Source organism: Protopterus annectens, chromosome 2.part1 (genome assembly GCF_019279795.1).
Source record: "Protopterus annectens isolate FY-2018-M chromosome 2.part1, PAN1.0, whole genome shotgun sequence".
NCBI lineage: Eukaryota > Metazoa > Chordata > Ceratodontiformes > Protopteridae > Protopterus > Protopterus annectens.
In genome coordinates, this window is record NC_056729.1 from 1,719,296,735 (window position 1) to 1,719,312,865 (window position 16,131).

The window sequence follows — 16,131 nt, forward strand, 5'->3', positions numbered from 1 at the left end:
AACTCTTTTGGGGGGACGTTTTGCCATCAGATTGCTTGCATCTAGATCTGCCCCTATAAAAACAATATGCTGAGATGGCAGCAAGGCAGATTTTTCGTAATTTATTGTGATTTTTAGGTGAGAGCAGAGTTGCAATGTGGTGTCTCTCGCTTCTATGAGTAGATGCTCGGTGGTGGTGGTGAAGAGCCAGTCGTCTAGGTACAAAAACACTCGGAAACCTAGGCGTCTTAAGTGAGCCTTGACCACCGAGCCTGTTAGGGGTGTATGGTAGTAGCATGTTGGATAGTGCAGGACATTTAGCAGGGTTAAATAAAAGCCTGTAGACAGCAGTAAGTTGGTGGTAGTCTAGAAGGTTGGGAAGTTCTAGCCAGTTTAGTGAATGGAGGGCAGAGCAATGCTGGGAGGAGTGTTTGGTTTTGATGGCGAATTTTGAAATTTTATTATAACAACTTTCCATTTTGGAGGAGATGGAGGCAGATAAGTTAGTTAGTAGAGGGGCACCATACATTAGTGAGGAAAGAAGATAGGTAGTGGCGAAGGTTTGTCTAGTTGAAGGAGAGAGATAGTGGATGTTTCTGTATAGCAGGGCAAGTTTTTGATGAGTTTTCTTGATGTTTAGTAGAATATGGGTGACATATTTGAGTTATTCATCTATAGTAACCCCAAGTAGTTTGGCATAGGGAACAGTTTCTATGGTTGAATTGTTATGGCTTCTAATTTGGAAAGAGTTTTTATCAAGAGGGGAGGATTTGGGGGGGGGAGTAGCATTTTGGATTTGTTAGCGTTTAGAGATAGGTGGTTTTGTAGCATCCAGTTCTCAGTCGTGGAGAAGGCAGTTTGAGTGTATGACTGAAGTTCTAGGAGGTTGGTGGCACAGCAGATTAATGTGGAGTCGTCGGTGTATTGTACGATTTTAGTGTTTGGGATGACAGAGTGGAAATCATTGCTGAAGATGTTAAACAGCATAAAGCCAAGAATGGAATCTTGGGGAACTCCAGTGGGGGTAGAAAGGAAGTTAGAGGTGCCTTTTCTCCATTTTACAGCTTGAGATCTGTCAGATAGGTAACTTGAGAACCAGGATAGGGTATTATGTGGAAGTTGAGGTTTGCAAGGTGGCTAAGGAGATGAGTATGGGAGACAGTATCGAAGGCCTTGGAGAGATCTAGTAGAACGGTAGAAATTATTTTTCCAGTGTCGCGGGCGTGGTTGACTATATCTAGGAATGAGAGAAGAGCAGTTATAGTGCTATGGCCAGGGCGGAAACCATGTTGGGTATGAGAGATGAGGTGTTTTTTTTGGTAAGGAAGGGCATTAGCTGGGTGTGAATGCATTTTTCCAATATTTTGGATATTGGAGAAAGGATGGCTATGGGGCGAAAGTTTGAGATATTATTTTACCACCTTTGTGGAGAGGATGTATAAAGGCAACACACCACAGCTTGGGGACATAAGACTCCTGTATGGATCTGTTGATTAGGATGCTAATGGGGAGGGCTATTCCAGCTGCAGCAATTTGTAACAATTTAGATGAGATGTTATCTGGGGCATTTACAGCATGGTTTTAGTTTGCTAGGAAGCTTTTTTAGGTATGAGGTAGAGACTGGTTTATGTTCAAAGGTAGGAGAGAGTCGGGTTTAGAGGCTGGGGTAGAGTGACTAAGTTGTGTGGATGGGTTATTTGGAAAGGATTTAGTTCAGCTATAGAGTTAGTAAAGAAGGAGTTAAAAAGAGTGTCAATTTCTGGATCAGACTTGGTAGTGTCAGGGCAATGGTTATTTTTGGTGCCTGGGTACAGAAGGGAGTTGATGTAGTTCCAGAACTGTTTGGGGTTTTTGGAGTGGTTGGCTTGGAGTTTCATATAGTAGGATTGTTTGTCTTTGATTATATGTCTTTTGGTAAGGTTGTGGAGTTGCTTATATTGAGCAATGGCTTCTGGATTTTTATTGTGCTGCGAGCGTTTCCAGCATTTATCTCGATGTTGCATAAGTTTTTTGGTTTCCTTAGTTAACCATGGGGCGGAGTTGGGTTTGACTCTTATAGTTCATGGTGGAGCTAGGGAACTGAGAACATTTAGGAAAGTTGAGTTAAAGTACTTGATGGCATTATCAAGAGGAATTGTTTTTAGATTGTTCCAGTTAGTTTGAGGGTGTTGGAGAAAGTTACAGGGTTGAAGTGTTTTTAGGTTATGTGCATGTATGTATTGGTGCTGCAGAGGGGAAGAATGGGTTGCTCGATAAATGAAGGCAGGTGGTCACTAAAGGAGTTGGGAAGGATGCTCGAGTCAAGGATGTTGTTAGGGTGGGTAGCTAGGATCCAGTCCAGAGTAGATCCTGGAGGATTAGTTTTGTTAGGTCTAGTGATAGAGTTAGTAAATTGAGTAAAGTTGAAAAGATTGATAGATATGGCTGGATTCTGGTTGTTAATTTTCTTCCAATCTATATTAACATCTCCTAGAATGTAGGTCTCTAGGTTAATGTTAGTGGAGGTGCATTGGAGGATGTCTTCTAGAGTAGTGTGGTGGTGTTACCTGGGGGAATATAAAGGGATATGAAGCAGATTCTTTTGTGATTATACAGTTGTAGTAAGCCTATTACTAGTTCTGCGTTGTTGAACTGAGGAATGGGGTTTGGGTATGGGATAATGGGGAGTAGATTAGAAAATACTAAGGCTACACCTCCACCTTTTCTATTGAAGTGGTCATATCTAAGGGCTTGAAAGACAGGAGGTAGTATTTCTGAATCAGAGATGGAAGGTTTTAGCCAAGTCTCAGAGATGGCTACAATGTCAGGTAGGTTCTGGTGTAGCCAGGCATGGAAGATAGTTGCTTTGTTTCTTAGACTCTGGGCATTGAGAGTAACTCCCAACCCTAACAGGGAAGCATCCATGGTCACCGTGGCCCTGGGCTGGGGAAGACAAAGGTCGACACCAAAGATTTGTTTCTGGCTTCATCCACCATGGCATTTCTTTCTTGCAAAGGTTTGTAAGGTGTATCATGTCGTCGAGTGGGTGGGTTAAGATCGACCACTGTGATGAAAGGAGCCACTGTAATAGTCTCATGTGCAACCTCGCCAGTGGTACTAAGGTAATGGTTGCTGCCATAGAGCCCAAAAGTTGTACTACAAGGCATGCTGGTACAAATGTCTGCAGAAGGAGGGCTTGAATCTGGTTTCTTATTTTTGAAAGCTTGTGAGGAGGAAGGGAAGCTTGACAGGACATTGTGTCGGACATTGCGCCAATGAATTCCACTGCTCTTGTTGGAGACGTGTGACTTGTCCATGTTGATCATGATACCTAGGCAAAGAGCAAGGCCTTGAGTGTAAGAGAGGATGAGGAGGTTCCTGGTCGTGGCAGTAAGGAGCCAACTGTCTAGATATGGAAACACCTGGAATCCTTGTAGTCAGAGATGAGCTACTACGACTGCCATGCATTTGGTGAACACTCTGGGGGCTGACGAGAGACCAAATGGCAGTACTCTGAACTGGTAGTGACTGGCTCCCAGCCAGAAGTGGAGAAATCTCCGGGAGCATTTATCCATCTTTGTGTGGTAATACATGTCCTGGAGGTCTATAGAGCACATCCGGTTGTCCTTCCCCAGAAAAGGGAGAATGGACTGTACCGTGACCATCCGGAATTTCTGAGGTTTGATAAATGTTTAGTAAGCTGAGATCCAGGATTGGTCTCCAGTCCCTTGTCTTTTTTGGCACTAAAAAGTACCTTGAGTAAAACCCGGATCCTCTCTGGTCTGGTGGGACTGGTTGGATGACTTTCTTAGCAGCTTTTCGATTTCTAAGGCTGCAGCCTCCCTCTGACCAAGTGGGATATTGGGGATTCGTTTTATGGGTCTGAGAGTAAGGTGGAATGGGATATGGTAACCTTTGGATATTATTTTCTGCACCCACGCATCCGTTATGAGTCGCCAGGCCTGTAGGTGCACAGAAAATCGACCCCCGACTACTTCCAGAGGAAAGCAATCAGGCCTCTGCTCAGGAGCACTGGAAGGGTCAGCCAGAGAAAGAATCCCTAGCACCTTGGTTGTGCAGACCCCCTCTGCCCAAAAGGGACGTCTAACGGATGAGTTGCCCCCTCTGCCCCGGGGTGATTCCTCATCACGAGTGTCACGAAAAGATCTTTGGGACTTTTTGAACCACGATCCCCACCCCCCCCCACCCCTTTTCCTGGAGTAGGATCTCTGGGAGGTGGAAAATGTATGCCCACAGCAGACAAGGTCTTTCCATCCTTCTCACTAAGTGATGGTGTGTCTCTTACTTTGGGACCAAAAAGGGAAGATTCGTCAACAGGCGCGTTGACAAAGGAAGATTTAAAAGGGTCCGTGAAGTCACACAAACACATCCAGGCATGTCGTCTCATGATGATGCCTGATGCATCTGTTAGAGCTGCCCCTTCGGTAGTGTGAGAAATCAAGCACATTGAGGAGTTTGAGATGGATTCCAAAGTAGCTAGCTGAGAGGCAACAGTATTATGCACCTCCTCAGGCAGTACATCCACCAAAGAAGCAGACATTTCTGAAATCAAGTCTCTTTGGGGGTGAGTAAAGTGTGCCAGGTAATTCAGCGATCGAATGGCAAAGGTTGCTGAAGCGTAGGTCCGCTTCCCCAGTCTGCCCATAGCCAGAGACTCCCTGTTTGGGGGATGAACAGTGGAACTATCTTCTGCCAGTTCCCTCTTGGTGGCTGCTGCCACGACCATGGAATCAACTACCAGCTGTTTGGACCAGTTGGGTTGGTCTTCAGGAGTGGACAAAATTTTATCTGGCCTCCGGAAGATGGGTTCTATGTTGTCCGGGGCCTTCCAGGCACGCTGCACAATAAGTCTAATGAACTCATCCACAAGTGGGGTCACCCAGGAAGTAGATGGTCGAGCACGGAAAGCCTGCAAGAACACGGATTCCTCCGTAGAAGGGTTGGAGGGCTTCCAGTCTCCCCTCTGCTTGAGAATTCCGAGAATGTCTCCAAATGTGACGTCTTTTGGGGGAGACAGAGGGGACCCTTCTCCCTCATTGTAATCAGTGTCTTCAGTGATGGATTTCTCGGGGGAATCAAGATGCTTCCTCTTGTAAAGTTTCTTCTGGGGTGGCTCCGCAATGGGGACTTCTGAGGAGGACTCCAGAGAAAGGGTTCCCTTCAAGGGCAGGTCTTGTGGCTACTGTGCTCGAGATCCCAGAGTAGAAGGTTGGGACAGCTGCATGTTAGAGGGGGGTTCTGGTTCCGATACCAATGGTGTCAACTGCGAACCTGTTGAAGCAAGGACCCTCTCCATCACCTGCAAAGCAGGCCCACCCATGGAGGGATGGGAGCCCGGAACAGAGAAGGACGACCTCAGAACCGGGGTCACACCCTGCCCCGAGGAGTCCGCCTCCAGGTGAGGAGTTCCGAGAGGACTGGTAGCTGTCGGGTGAGCAGTGGCAGTAGACGGCGCCACAGAAATAAATTGGCGCTGAACTAGGTGCCACGGTGCAGACAGCCCAATCACTGCTCAGAGAGTGTGCTAGTTCCAAAGGAGCCGTAGCACCAAGAGTAATCAGTGCTGACAGGAAAGCCTCAGCTGTTGGGAGCCAAGACAGTATGCACTGGGATGGCCTTCGGTCCCGAAGTCCCAGAGTCCCGGGAGGAGGTCGGAGAAGGAGGATAGACAGGAGAATATGGAATGACAGCTTCTGTTCCAAGAGGGAGGGAAGACCTGGTCTGGGTGGTTAACCCTCTAGCTGCCAAAAGCTGGTCCACAACCCTCAATACATCTTGTTCCAAAAGACTCCTGGTGGATCTGTAGGATGCTGCCGATGGAGAGTCTGGTCTCTCAAGAAATGGACTAAATTGTTGGCCCAAAAAGGGGTCATAAGAGGGAGAATACCTAGTCCTGGGAAGGTGCTCGACCTTCGGAACCGAAGGTGTCATTACCAGTAGAGCCATGTAAAGCATCAGCACCGTGGCCGGGGATGGTGCCAATGCAGGTACAGAGGTCGGAACCTGCATCATAAATAAGGTTGGCTCCGAGGGGATGATGCTAAAGCTGGTACAGAGGAATGAGTCAGAATCAAGGACGGCACAGAGGGAAAAGACAGGGACCCTGGTGCCAAAGCTGTCTGCACCGACAGTGCGGGAGAAGCCTGGTGTCGACTCGGTTCTGAGGAGGACGGGAATGTCAGAACTGAAAAACTCCATTTCTCCTTATGCTTAGGAGGTGGTGAGACCTCTGTCCCAGAAAGAGCCTTCGTGAAGGGTGATTTCAGCATACCCTTGAGAATAAGCTTGTTCTTGCATTCAGTCAACGTATGGTTGCTCTAGCTAGAACAAATGTCACAAGAAACGTTAAGGTGGTCAACGTCCAAACAATAAACACACCGAGCGTGACCATCAGAGTTGGGTAGTTTACTTATCACACTGCTTGAACCCAAGCTTGGCCTTATCCGACATTATAAGACACAATTACTACCACACAATAACTACATCTACTAAACCAAGAGAAAGGGACAGTCTCATTTTTTTTTTGTATACAGATCTAGGAAAGGAGTACCAACAATGGTACTAAGAATTACCAAAAAAGGTAAGAGAAGGGCCTACTAGGTAGGGAAGAGGGGAGTAGTACCAACGATGGTACGAAAGAACTACCAAGGTAGTGGGTAGGGTTTAGTTAGGAAATACAGAAAGTAGAAATGGGAAATAACCTTAGACAATAAACTGGCTAAAAGGACACTAAAACTAGAAATAACCACAGAATAACTACAGTTAGCTTGAGAGAAGGCTTGGCACGTCTGATGAGGAACGCAGCAAACGTGATCTGAGGAGACTATGAGAGGGACATTGTGGGTAGGTCTTAGCTGAGAGTTTTTGGGTGGCGCGAGCTTGGTACTGGCCATGTCGGTTACGAAGACGTAACCAAAGTTCTATCAGTAAGGAATGAATGACGATTTACATCAGATGTTTTTGTCAGTTTCTGACAATAACCTTAAGAAAGCAGACCAAGAATGTGGACCCAACCTTTATAGCTAGGGCTGACAGTGGAGTTAGCAAGCAAGAGTCTGGTGGGGCAGGTAACCCACATAGCCCATTTGGGCTCAGCCTGATAAAGCCTCATGGAGCCATGTGGACTTTCTACCTACAAGCTAAAGACTGTCGGGCTGCAACCGATGCGAGATGAGCAGCATGCAGCAGTGTGGCAGATTAAGATGGATTAGACTAGCTCTAGAAACTCTCCCATGTTGCTGCTGTGGGCATATGCCCAAGTCCACAGCTTGGTACTAAATAATCTGAATTTGTGCCAGTGTGGGCAAGTGGATCACCTTGACATGACAGTAAGTTGAATATAGTCAGGACAGTGAGTGGGCAGACACAGGAAAACTCAAATATGTAGTAAGGGGTTTCTTAGAAACACCTAACAAGTGCTTCTGTGCTGGGTGAGTGCAACTCTGACCTCCAGAGGGGCTTCTCCCATATCCCGAAGGAGGCTAGAGAAAAGAAGTATGCACTCCATTCAGACCTAAGCAGTTGAAGTGGTAGCAAATATCTGTAGTCAAATCGTGGATGAAGCTCTTCATAGTGGTAACTTAAAGACCTGCTGGTAGGCAACAGTTGAGAGAAAAGACATCAAAATAAAGAAATATGCTGTGTAATGACAGTTAGGAGTTTCTCCAGGTAAGGCCAATGGGTACCATACAGCAGAAAGGCAGTGGTAACAGTCACTGAAGTGACGGTCTGTGTATGGGAGGAGTTTGGAGAAGCCACGGAGAATGACTTATGGATGGCCTTGAAAAGGTCTCGTCAAATCACTTAGGAATTTAGGGAGAAGTGTACAGGACATTGCTCATTTAAACAAAGGGGACAAAAACACTAAACTTAAGTTGGGACATTGTTGGAAGGTGCAACACTTTTGAAAGCACTGAATATGCCCTCCTCTGCAAAGGCATTGCCAGAAGCAAACGGAGAGAACACATTTCTGAAGATTATGTCCGTGTGATGATTAAACAGTTCCACAGAGGAAGGCTGCAGGAGTGGACAAGTCTGGCTGGGAATACTGAATGAGCTGGATAATGTAGGGATGGTGTCATTAACTCACATTCACTATGATAGATAAAGGCAGGGGACAGTACCTGTGTGTTAAAAAACTGGGCTGTTTCTTCATATTTTCCTAAAGGAAGACAACAAACTATGCTGCAACCATAACCAGGCTCACACTCAGCCTCCGTGAAAAGGCCTATGTCAAGCTGCTAAGGGGAGAGACTGACAGCTGAGACTCTGATTCAGGAGGAATAATACAGGTTCCATCCTGGGTGTGGAACACTACATCAGTTCTTTCTTCTTGCACAGATACTGGGACTCATCTACATCATGGGTTATCATTGGTTATTACAGTGTTCAGGCCTGAAGGCCATCTAGGAACATTAACTCATCAAAACTGGTATCAAATACCCAAAATCCAGTCATCAAAATCCCTTTTAAAACTCCCAATACTAGGAGTTAACCTGTTAGCTATAAGAATATGATTCCAAAGCCTTGCAATATTCTGAGTAATATAATGACCTCTCAAAATGTGTCCTACTACATGAAATATCAAAGTTATTATTGTATCTGTAATTCCTGTTATTTGTAGCAGTAATATTATAGATAATGAATTAAATAGTCATGATAAATCCTATATGCACACACAGCTTTACTCTTAGTATAACTATAATAAAGTGTATATAAATTTAAAACATGACATCTTTCATAAGACAACTAACGAACAGAAGGTATTCTTTTTGCAAACTTGTTCTGTATAGACTCGAGTAAAGAAAGCCGATTCTTACTACAAGAGCAAAACAAATTATTATATTCTAACAAGGTATGTGTTTTGAAGGCCTGGAGAAAGGATAATGCACACCCAGAAAGTCTTGCAGGAAATACAGTATGGTGTTCTGGGAGCACTGCTCCATGCCATTTGATCCGTTTTTTTGAACAGCAGGAAATATCCCAGTGGGCTGAATTCAAGCCTGGTGCCTAGTAATGGGATCTTGGCTCTTGGTCCCTTATACTGGAATTTTCCTAAACGGTATTCCATGTAATGGAGAAACAGCAATGATGAACAGCTAAAGTTCACTATCAACAGGACGGGAGGAAAAGCACTGGCCACCACAGCTAAGGTGGACTTCAAAAAAGGAAGATGAACCTAGAGGACATGGACTTGGTCTCTGGTTACTTGCCTTAAGACTGTCTGCCCCACCCTTGCTACCTCAGGCAGACGCAAATAGTATACATCTGATCTTTCATCAAATATTCAGTATGTTATAAAGTAAGCAAACATAATACAGAGTTATGGTTGGCAAAATGGCTAAAGTCTTTACCACACAGAAACAAGGTACAATGTTTGATTCTGATTTCTAGTTATTGGCTAGGTTTGCAATAGTAATGCAGACTGACTGGTTCATGAGTAAATACTAGGCAAACTCCACTAAATCAGCTACATCAATGATCCAAGATGAATTTTAAATGGTGCATAACTGATTGCGATGTCCGAAAGTTATGATAAATGTGCCCCGTCAACAAGCTCTGATGTGTAAACAGCAGAAACACTACAACAGGATCTGCACAACATCTTCTGTATAGGACAACCTATCTTGTTAACTGAGGGATAACTGGATGAGGAGGTTGTATCTACAAAAGTAGGAGATCCAGCAGGAAGACAGTAGTAAAAGGGAGTATGAATTAAGCTTCATTATGGCAGGAAGAGAATAAACACCCAAGAGCCCAGCAAATTCCATACTTACCCGAGAACCACATGAAGAGCTCTCCCTACCATAATCTGAGTTCAAACACTTACCTGAGAAGCACATGAAGAGCTCTCACTATCATAATTTGAGTTCAGACAAGACAATAAAGAAATGCACTGCATCTGTGAAAGTACATCAACTTCTCACAGCCATGTTCACTTGGACAAATACTGCACAAAGCACATTCCTTCTCTCAGAGGTCTGAAACATTTAAGCAAAATAAGCTTAGGACATCTATTGTCCAAGGGCTTTCAACATTAATTCACATCAATACTCAGTGGACTTAAGGAAAACAAAACCACACAAGAGCTTGCATAGCTACTGTTCTCAAGAATAAAATGCGCATATTAGTTCTCAATCATTCATCAAATTATAGCTGAATTAAACCCCAGATATCTTACCTGGTATGCTGCCTTAAGGCCTCCATTATCAGCAATATTCTCCCCTAGTGTGCGTCTGCCATTTACTGGCTCCCCGTGTACACTGTAATTACTGTATTGCTCCACCATGCACTTTGTCTGTTCCTTAAATGCTTCCACAGAGGAGTTCTTCCACCACGATCGCAGGTTACCCTCTTTATCATACTCCCTGCCTACAAAAAAAAGAAAGGGAACACACTTTGAGACAGCAGGACACATTCAGAATTCTCATACAGCTTTCACAAAAAATGAATACTTTCATTAAAATGGCTCGTCTTACTATGTGACATTTTTTCATAATTGTAAAGCAGTGCATAATTATAAAATAACACATTGGTGCGTACAAGCAGGTTCACACATGATCACAACACAAGCATACAAATGTTACAAGACCTCTATAATCCAAGATTGTTAATGAAGATGAAAACAAAAGTGGGTCTCTGTTGATGAAGAGGGAGGGAGTCCTGACAGTGCCCCAGTCAACCTAGCTATGATCAGCAACTTAGATGTTGAAGGAAATGACAATGGAGTGATGGTTGTGAACATTATTTAGCCATCCCAGAGGGACAGAGTCAGCACTGACCACCATGCCAGTATCATGTGGTGCAGACCAACTGGTGCAGCAGCAGAGAGATGGCCAATGAAGGACAGACAGGCCTTGCTGACAGAACCTGTAGCTTGGAGTTTAGTGCACATGACAAGTGATATATGTGTACCTGGGCACAGCACTGTAGGACCTCATTTGGTACACTGCCACAGTTACTGAGACAAATGAAATCATAAACAGCCTGCTAGAATGAAATTTCTTCTAATGACTAGTTCTGATCCTCACCACCTACTCCTAAGATAAGGGTTCCATGATGACAAATCTCTACAGGACAGACAAGATCCCAGGATGTTTATGTCAAATTTGGATAGGGGAAACAAGTGTCCAGCTGAATGTTAGAGGGAAGCTGAGAGTTGTCAAGCTAGACGAAATAAAGATGCATAAAGTAAATAAAATAATGAAATCAGTATTGTGAATGGTTCTGAAATTACCCAGAAGACAACTATAAGAATATTAGATGATGGTCTCCTCGCACTGTTTCTATAGTTTCTTCACTAAGTTACTTGCAGAAATGAACCATCTCCAGCTGGCTACTCTGCATCTATGAAAGTGACTCTCTTAAAAAGGGTGGAGGAAAGAAGCAAAAGTGGTAGTTAGAGAACGCATGACTGTGTGTTAAGCACAAAGCTGAAAAAAATGAAAGAGAAGGTTTAAGTTACATCATCATCTGCATTAGTTACAGAATTTCAGTGTGATGTGTGTAATGACATGTAAATGTACTGCTTAATAAATCAGTAAAAGCAATGCCTCAGTACAAACACCTAGCATTGCTTACACATGCAGTGTTGGTTGTACTTAAGGCTGCTTCCACTCAGCTCTAGGGTCTGTTGTTCAATCACCACCCCCACACGCTGTCAGCATGGAATGTGCACATACTTCAATTTCCAACAGGGTTTTCTGTGGGTACTCCAGTGTCCACCCCACTCCCCCACAAACAGGCTCACAGATCTGAGAGAAAGGAAATATGATCTTTTATAGCCTTGAAGTTCAAAAACAATGTTTTTGAATCTAGCACGAGAAATACTTAAAAGTTGGATCACTGTACATGCCAACACACAGTGCATTAAACACAAGGTAAAAGACACTGTGCAACAATGCCACTGGAAAATGTCAGTTTCTGAACTTTTGGCTGCAAAAACTTGGGGAATATTTTCTTTTTCTCGGTTGCAGTATCCTAAACATCATGTGCAGATGTCTGTCTTACTCCTCATATGCTCTTTTAATGGCTGCTCTGGCAAGATTCTAGTTGTGATAGTGGACATCAGTAGAAAACATAAAATAATCTATGGTGGGGACATCCTCCTAACTTAGCCTAGCCTGACCACACTGTAGGAATGTTTCCATGTCCGGAGGACTCTACAATGACTTTTTCCTAGTCCTAGCACCAGAGCGTACACCAGCATTGGGGCTTTTTTCATGGGACTAGTTCACTCAGTTGTCTTTAACTTATCACTCTCCATGATATATGCTATATAAAAATAGTCTATATATCAGTGTCACCTTGGTAAGATTTTGTTAAAACAGGATCCAACACGTGACGGTACTCACCACAACTTGAGCAATGCTAATCTCCTTTTCATACTCATGTCATCTCTATTCAGATCCCCAGTCCTACATTCTCCCATGTAAAACAACATATGGCCTGGTGGGCTTAATCCATTTAACAAAAATTGCTGAAATTTCCCCAAGGGCCACACATCGGAGTTGCATGCAATTCAGACGTAAACAAGTAAAATGAGTGGGTCTTCATCACTAGTTTTACAAGAAGAAACTAAAGGACTTCAATTAACACAATTTTAAGCACTATTTGTGTGAGATTTCTGCCCCTTGCACCTGACAACCATGAAGCCTCCTCATGCTACTCATTCACTCTTCTCTTCACTTACACAGTTGGTACCCATCATCACCCTATGGGGAACCCCATCTCTCTCCAGAGGAAGTAGGCCTCAGTGTTGTCATACTCTTAAGACAAATGAGTGATGGGCAACAGCATCCTCTACACAGCTTTCATCTAAGTAGCCATGAACTGTGCTTTGGCCCCGATGATCCCCAATTCTACCTCTCCTGCTGTCACACTACAGTCCCCCACTTTTGCCAATTCCATCCTCTCCTGGATTGTCTGTTATTTATTATCAAGATGCATGCAAGTGAGGAGCACTAAACTGTTACAAGCCTCGATTAGCAGCTGTGATTCATGCAGATTGATTACTGGTTTAAGCACTACCTTAACAGTTTCTCCTTTCACAGTGCTGGAATCCATATTTATATATGTATGCATGAATGTAAGTTGTGTGTGTGCGTATCTTAAGGTGAAGATTCCATGCTGGGAGCTTTGTTTGCTCTCTCTAGTTATTTACTAGTTCGCTGTGCTGTGAATTTTACTGACAGTTTTGCTGTACTATATACTGTTTGTAAGTGGTATAGTCTTTCAGTTGAGCTTCTTTTTAATAATGTCAGGACTGTCTCTAAAGTTTCTGGCATGAATCCCTTAGGAAGATAAAGGGTACACACATTTTTAAAAATCTCAGTGGAATAAAGACAAACACGAAAGCATTTTGTAGAAAAAGAAATTAAAAGATGTCAGACTCTGAGGTTAAATGTAATGAAACTAAAGGCAGCTAGATTTATTTTTATTTATTTATTTTACATTTGTTGACGGGGCTAGTCCAAATGGATATAAGGCCATTTTCAGTAGAGGCCCGGGGAGAAAAGCTCCACTAAAAGTTACTAGCAATACAGATACAGTACATTTTAAGGCTAGGCAATACAAGTTATTTAAATAACAGTAAACATAATATAATCAAACAAAAGTTTTACAAGATAATGATGAAAAATATATACAAGAGGTATAGACAAATACATACTATACTATAGAGAGCTTGCCAAACAAGGACAAACTCTATAGTACCTTCTACGATAGTCCAAGCTAGTACCAAACTTTGTTAGCTGATAGCCAATATATTCAGGGGTTAATAGGAAGGAGTACAAAGCATAGCAGCAGTGAGATAAGTTTAGAATAAGTTAAGTTTAGAATAAGTATGAAGGAAGGAGGTGATTAATCTTGGCTGGTGCATGGACATAGCCAGTTTGTTTTAGGTATTCTTTGAGTTGCTTCTTAAAGAGTGGTGTAGAGGAAAGAGATGAGAGTTCTCTTGGGAGCAGGTTCCAAGATTTCCCCACGGTGTTGGAGAACAGAGTTCCCACAGCCTTATTGTAAGACTTGTGTATTGATACTAGTAGTTTATTTGCTAAACGTAGGGTAGATCGATTTATGTAGGGGGTAATCAGGCTGGTGAGTATTGGTGTGTTACTAGGATGATAGAGGATCTTGTGTGTGATAGTAAGTTGGTAAAAGAGAAGTTCATTATGGAGTTCCAGCCAACCCAGTTGTTTTAGATTGTGACAATGGTGGGTTCTAAATGGGGAACTTGTGGCAAATCTGGCAATGTTGTTGTAAGTTTGTTGAGATTGCTTTTGGAAAGATTGGTATACATGGGTAAAGATAAGATGGGTTTGGGCAATAGTAGTTCTAGCTGTAGGAGTAAGGAAGGATTTAATCCTACAAAGGGAGCCTAGCTTTCTGTTCACTGATTTTACTGTGTTGTTGATGTGTGTGTCAAAGGTCAGGTTATCAATTGTTACTCCTAAGAGTTTGGTAGTTGGGTCAGGAGATATAGCAGTGCTATTACTGGGTAACACTGTGAATTCTATTTGTGTGGACTTTTTTGTAGGATTAAAGAGCAGTAATTTTGTTTTTTATGGGGTTCAGGAGTAGGCCAGCATTGCAGGAACCATAGGAACCAGTCTTTCACAATGTTCAGTACCTTTGGGGTGAGGGATTGGAGTTCTGATAATGAAGTAGTAGAGCATATTAATGTTGAATCGTCTGCATATTGTATGCAGGTAGCTTGAGAAATCATTAAGTCGAGGTCATTAATAAAAATTGAGAATAGGAGGGGGCCCAAAATAGAGCCCTGAGGGACAACTAGGATAACAGGAAGATGTGTGGACAGTGTATTATCCCACAGCACAGCTTGTTGACGGTTCTCTAGGTAGGAAATGAACCATTTTAGTGCAAATGTATCAAGAGAGAGGGATTTTAGTAGATCCATAAGAAGCTGATGGTTAACCATATCGAAAGCCTTAGAGAGGTCAATAAAAAGTGCAGAAGATAAGAGTGTTGTTATGATTTCTGTTGATGCAGTCAGAAAAGGATTTCATTCAGCACACCAAATGCCTGAACTAAACAAGACAGGTGGCAACATAAAAGAATGGAGGTGGGATAAAAGACAATGCTTAAGATAAGATCATTTCTACAGAATGAATTTCCTATGTTTAAAATAAGCAGCGGAAGATATTCTCAGTACATGCAGATAAATGTCCACAACACGAAAAAAGATCCAATCATGTCACCACCAGCAAAGCATAATGCATTGCACCAAGACCCTGAACACGTCCTGAACAGTCCAAACGATCCACACGACGGTCTCTGCTCATTACCTTCCATTCTCATTCATTAGTCTGAAACAAGCTCATTCTGTTTTCTGGCTGGTTACACATAATACAGCTTTCCTGTTTTGGGATAAACAGATGGAGGTAAAAGTCATCTTGTCCTAAAGAAACCCATTTACGTTAAGTACAGAAGTCAAGAAGAGTTCCACTGCCCATCATTTTCCTCTTAGCATGAAGTCACTAGCTCAAGCAGTACAAAAATCAGTTGATGTCTATGGTTTCACACATGGCATACTTCAAAGAAATTAAACCTGCTTAACCCAACACCCTGAATTCCGTAATCTAACTCCTTCCAAGTACTTCAAGAAAAAAATTCTTGAAAATGGAGTAATCAAACAGCTTCCCATGCCTGGGTCATCCCCTTCAGCTCTTCTGGGCATAGTTTTTATTTATTTATTTATTTTTTTAATATGAAAAATGTAGTCATCTCAATGAAGACAGTACAGCTGTGTAAAATCTTGCAACAACAGTAGATGGCCTTCTTTTCACTATTGCAGTATTCATCACCTCTGGGATCTTTTACCAGGGACAGCCCAATGTCCAGCCAGTACACCAAAGCCTTTATTACCTGAAGCATCATGTGACAGATGTATGCTCCCCATTCAAGCATAGCGCAGAAAGATGAAGTACATATGCTCCCAATTCAGAAATGAAGTGTGCCAGGTGAACTAGCACCCCAGATGAAAGGAGGACATATAGACAAAAAAAAAGAAAGAGATGAAGATGAGAGGAGAGGAACATATTGGTCAATATAAAAAAACACCCAAGCAAAAGGAAGAGAAAAGGGGAAGGAGGGAGGGAGCGATTACTGCAACAGTGAAAAGGAAGGACATCC

The 16,131-nt window shown here is 43.0% G+C and overlaps 1 protein-coding gene across 5 annotated transcripts in view; it reads right to left on the reverse strand.

The window, feature by feature from the left end:
• ECE1 (endothelin converting enzyme 1) overlaps nt 1–16,131 on the reverse strand; it is a 4,237,764-nt gene that overhangs the window by 308,575 nt on the left and 3,913,058 nt on the right. For all 5 annotated transcript variants that reach the window (XM_044063171.1, XM_044063172.1, XM_044063170.1 and 2 more), the window contains one exon: nt 10,160–10,350. In XM_044063171.1, coding sequence (XP_043919106.1) covers nt 10,160–10,350 — 191 coding nt within the window. The remainder of the gene's footprint in view (nt 1–10,159; nt 10,351–16,131) is intronic.